This window comes from Leptopilina boulardi, unplaced genomic scaffold, assembly GCF_019393585.1.
Source record: "Leptopilina boulardi isolate dan_hultmark-lab unplaced genomic scaffold, ZJU_Lbou_2.1 LbouV2_144, whole genome shotgun sequence".
In the NCBI taxonomy this organism is placed as follows: Eukaryota; Metazoa; Arthropoda; class Insecta; order Hymenoptera; family Figitidae; genus Leptopilina; species Leptopilina boulardi.
This window is the reverse complement of record NW_026137690.1, coordinates 1,445,907-1,450,514: the sequence shown is the minus strand read 5'-3', so window position 1 is coordinate 1,450,514 and position 4,608 is coordinate 1,445,907. Positions and strand designations below refer to the sequence as shown.

General features: G+C 24.9%; 1 protein-coding gene across 1 annotated transcript; it reads left to right on the top strand.

Moving 5' to 3' along the window:
• The first annotated feature begins 472 nt into the window (after positions 1 to 472).
• LOC127291575 (coiled-coil domain-containing protein 43) lies at positions 473 to 3,515 on the top strand. Its single transcript, XM_051320771.1, has 3 exons — positions 473 to 696; positions 2,954 to 3,345; positions 3,410 to 3,515. The coding sequence occupies exons 1-3, from the start codon at positions 532 to 534 to the stop codon at positions 3,480 to 3,482; spliced, it is 630 nt and encodes a 209-aa protein (XP_051176728.1). The 5' UTR covers positions 473 to 531; the 3' UTR covers positions 3,483 to 3,515.
• The last annotated feature ends 1,093 nt before the right edge of the window (positions 3,516 to 4,608 follow it).

Here is a 4,608-nt window from a genome sequence, read left to right as displayed (position 1 = left end):
ATTATAGCGATGAAAATGTGAAATATTTCACGTCATGTGACGTCATTGCACTATATTGCAATTGACTGCACATAACCTAAATTCGGGATCAATTTTCTTTTTTCTTTTTTTTTAAGGGTCAACGCACAATAGAATCGCAGGAACGAGAATAGAAAAGGACAGTGACTTTTGTGTCCTTTTCTATCATATCTCCGTGAAAACTATTGTGCGTTGACCTTTACTTTAAGCACCGTGAAGTTGGCAACGACAAAAGTTACGACAAACAGATTTTTTTATTTATTTTAATAATTAAATGTAAAGATTTTATTGAAAGAAATCGTTTGGTGGTGTGTTTGGTATTATGTGGTTTGGTAGGTAATTTTTGATTACTAACGATAAACGATAGTATTTTAAAAATAGGCGCCCTTTTTTCGAGAAATAGTAGAGCATGCGCAGTTACAGTAGCAATTTTTTTTGTGCCGCGCACGCAAGAGGGAAAAGGGATATATTTTTTTTTTCGTTATAAAGTTATAAATAATTAATTTAATTAACATGGCGGTGGCAGTGAATTCATTTGATTCTTGGCTAAGTGAAAAGCTTCAGGCATTAAATACTGACGAGGGTGTTTTTGGATCGTACATCAAGGGTATTTTGGAAGGCGATGAAACTGATGACGAGAAAACGGAAGCTCTCGAAGGCATTCTCGCCGGCATAACGGTGAGGACCGTTTGGATTGTGAGGTTAGAAATATCTAAAAAACGGCGTTGATTTTCTATTATTAAAAATTTTGAATAAATAATTCTTTTTTAATCAAAATTCTTTTTTTCCTTTTTTGTAAAATTCTCCATAATTTGTATATATTAAAAAATAACAAGTCTCGTAGAGATTTTTCGATTTGTTCCTATACGCGTTATAAAAATCCTTGTAATTATTTTTTACCCGCCCAATTTCATGAAAATTTCTTTACTGATCTTTATTTTTTTACTTTTTTTTCTACAAATAAATATTTACATTATTTAGATAATTTTAGTTTTGTATTCGACGCAAGTTGAATAAATAGAAAATCGATATTTTTCAGTTTTTTCAAAAACGCAATTTTTGAGGTTAGAATTGAATTTAGAAACGATTTTTATGTTTTTTCGTGGAAATTATCGTTGTTTATTGTTTATTTTTCATAGAAAGTGATAAAATTTTTGTATTTTTTTTTTTTGAAATAACAATCAACATAACCTAAAAATGGCGCGAAATTCGAAAAGAAAAAAAATTTGCGACTTTTATTTTTTAATAAATAATAATTAGAAATAAATACATTTTGAAAAATTGAAATTAAAAAGAAAATTTACTAAAATATTTTCCAAATTTTTCCCTAATTTAAATTTTTTAAATAAAAAATAATTATTTTCACAAAATAATTTTTTTGTTTTTTTTTTAATAATAATCGACAGAATCTAAAATTGGCGAAAAATTTGAAAAAAATTGTAAACACTAATAATAATAATAATATATAGGTATAATAATAATAATAATAATAATAATAATAAAATAGTACATTGAAAAAAAATGTATTTGATTCAAATAATCGGTTACTTGACTATTATCAATTAAATATTTACTTTTATCAAAGAATTATTTATTTGTATCAAAGAAATATTTATTTCCATCTAAGAAATATTTATTTGTACCAAAGAAATATTTATTTGCATCAAAGAAATATTTATTTGTACCAAAGAAATATTTATTTGCACCAAAGAAATATTTATTTGTATCAAATAATTATTATTTCATTCAATTAAATGGTATTTACAGAAATACAGAAATTTTTGGTTCAAATACAGTTTATTTAATTCAAATAAAAATTATTTGGTTCAAGTAAATATTTATTTGCTAATAGTCAAGTAACCGATTATTTGAATCAAATAAATTTTTTTTTTCAGTCTAATATAATAATTATAAATAAATGTCGCGAAATTTAAACAAAAATTTACTAAAATATCCTCTAAATTTTTAACAAAAAGATTAATATATTAATTAATTTTCTTTCAAAAAAAATTTATATTAAGGGGAGGGACCGCTGAAATTTTAACACATCAAAATTAAAGCTGTTTAAGGGTGGTCAATTTTTTTTCTGACAATATTAATTATTTAAATGTATAATATATCATGAAAAATTGAAAAACTATAAATTTGTTAATAATTTTTAAAATCAAATTCAAAATTCTCGAAAATTTAAAATTTAAACTTCTCTCACAATTTTAATTATTTTTGACTGCCGATTTTTTTATACGCTTGTTTCATGATTCTAAACAATCAAGCGTATGGATTTTGAAAAATTTCAATTTTTTCAAAAAATGAAAATTTTGAAAAATAAAAATATTTGTAAAATTGTTAAAAATTACCTTTTGTTGTTTTTCTCAGTAGAATAAGATTTTTGGTTGAAAAAAAATGTTGAAAAAAATTATTACCCCTAAACAAGATCAATTTTGATTGCTTTCAATTTTAGTGGTAATTTTGAAAAAAATTCAACTACTTCCACAATTTTCATTACTTTTTATTGTCAAATTTTTTTTACGCTTTTTTCACGATTTTAAACAATCAATCGTATGGAATTTAAAAAAATTTAATTTTTCCAAAAAATAAATTTTCTAAAATGGCTAAAAAATTTTTTTTTTAAATTTTAATAATTTATAATAATTTTGGATCCTAAATTATGCCAGAAAAAAAATTGACACTCTTTAACAATAATAACTTCAGTAGGCTGAAATTTCACCGGTCCCTCCCCTTAATAAATGAAGATTTTAAGCGAATTAAAACAAAAAGAAGAAAAAAATTATAAAATTTTCAACTCGCCGAGGAAATAAATTTGAATATTTAAAACCAAAAAAAAAACGTTTAGGTCTTTTTATTATAAAAAATTATTCTAAAAAACGGCGATTTTAAGAAAAAAATAAAATTATTGTCTTCTTCTTTTGAAAAGGAGGAGAATATTGAAAATCATGTGGCTGAAATTTTAAAAGCATGGTCACAATGGTTACCATCGACAGATGAATTAAATAACGCCACAGTACCAAGCGAAGATGTTGATGTACGTTTGGCACGACTTCTTGAATCACAAAGTCTTCCCACAACAACGCAAAGAAGTTATACCGATGAGGAGAGGCGAATTCGCGAAGCAATTCTTGCACAATACAGTGAGATGCCCGATCAAGAGACAAGCGATTGTGAAGACACTGAGGAGGCAACATCCGGTATTGAGGTGAAAATTGAGAAAAACACAAATGCCGCAAGTATCGTTCAATTGGAACGTGAAAAACGTGAGAGAGCAAAAATTGAGAGTCAAAAAAAGAAGGAGAAAGACAAAGAGGATAGGTGAGCATTATTTTTTTTTTCTATTTTCTAAAAATGAAAAGTAATTTTTTAAAAAAATTTTCAGGGAGAAGCAAAAACAGATGAAAGAGGAAAAAAAGGAGAAACGCAAAACACAAAAGGGTGAACGAAGGAGGTAGCATTAAAAATTTTTATTGACGAGAGAAAAAAAAGAGAGAGTAATTTTCATCGTATTATTTACCAAAATGGAACAACTTTTTTGTCCTCATGTGATGATACATTTCGATATCTATTATTATTATTTTCTATTTACAATTTTTCAATATTAACGTTTTTTTTTTTTATTTAATTTACAATTTAATGACAATTTTCAAATACTCTTGTTACAATATATATATAGAGAGAGAAAAAAAAAGTAGTTGAAGATAATTGCAGTTAATTAATAATAAAAATAATAATAATAGTAGTTTTTCCTTCTTAGAAGCGAAATTTTAAGGTGCCATAAATTTTATCTCTTTAAAAAAAAGAATCTTTTAGTCATCTTTTTTTTTACACAAATGAACATTTTTATTAATTAAAAGTCCGTTTTTTCTTTGTTTTTTTTTTTTATTTAAATGTAAGTGTAATTGACATATTTTTGTGATTACCATATTTTTTTTGTCATCTCTAAATTAAATAAAGATTATATTACAGAATAAAAAAGAAAAATTTGTTGAATTAAAATTCAATTGGAGAATTTTTGTGTGGTTTTCAGGATTTCAAAGAGTGGATTCATTGGACTTGAGATATTTGCAAAGAATATTTTTTTAAATTTTTTATCAAAAGAGGAGGAGAAAAGAGGAGTTTCTTTTTGCTACACATCGTCGAAAGATCAAAAAAACAACTACGCTATGAATTAAACTTCTATTCTTTGTTGAAAACAAGAATAGAGGCAACAAAACGTGCTTACGCACTTTCTATGCATACTGAAATCGGGGGTTTTTTTTTTTTTAAAGGTAACAACAACAAAATAATATTTTTCACGTATTATTTACAATTAGGGTAATCAAAAGACAATATTTCAAAAATTTGCAATTTTTTTTTGGCTCAAAAAGCGGAACCTAAGTAATTTATTGTTCATTAATTTTCAAATTTGCGTACAAACTTGAAAGACGAATTTGCATAAAAACTCTGCGAATATTAAGTTCCAATCTATACTCAGCAAATAATCCTGCGTTCCAAGTAATGAAATTTAATAATTGTTTATAATTTAAAAAAAAATTATCAAATAAAATTACTAAAAAAATTTTAATTCAAAATCACTTG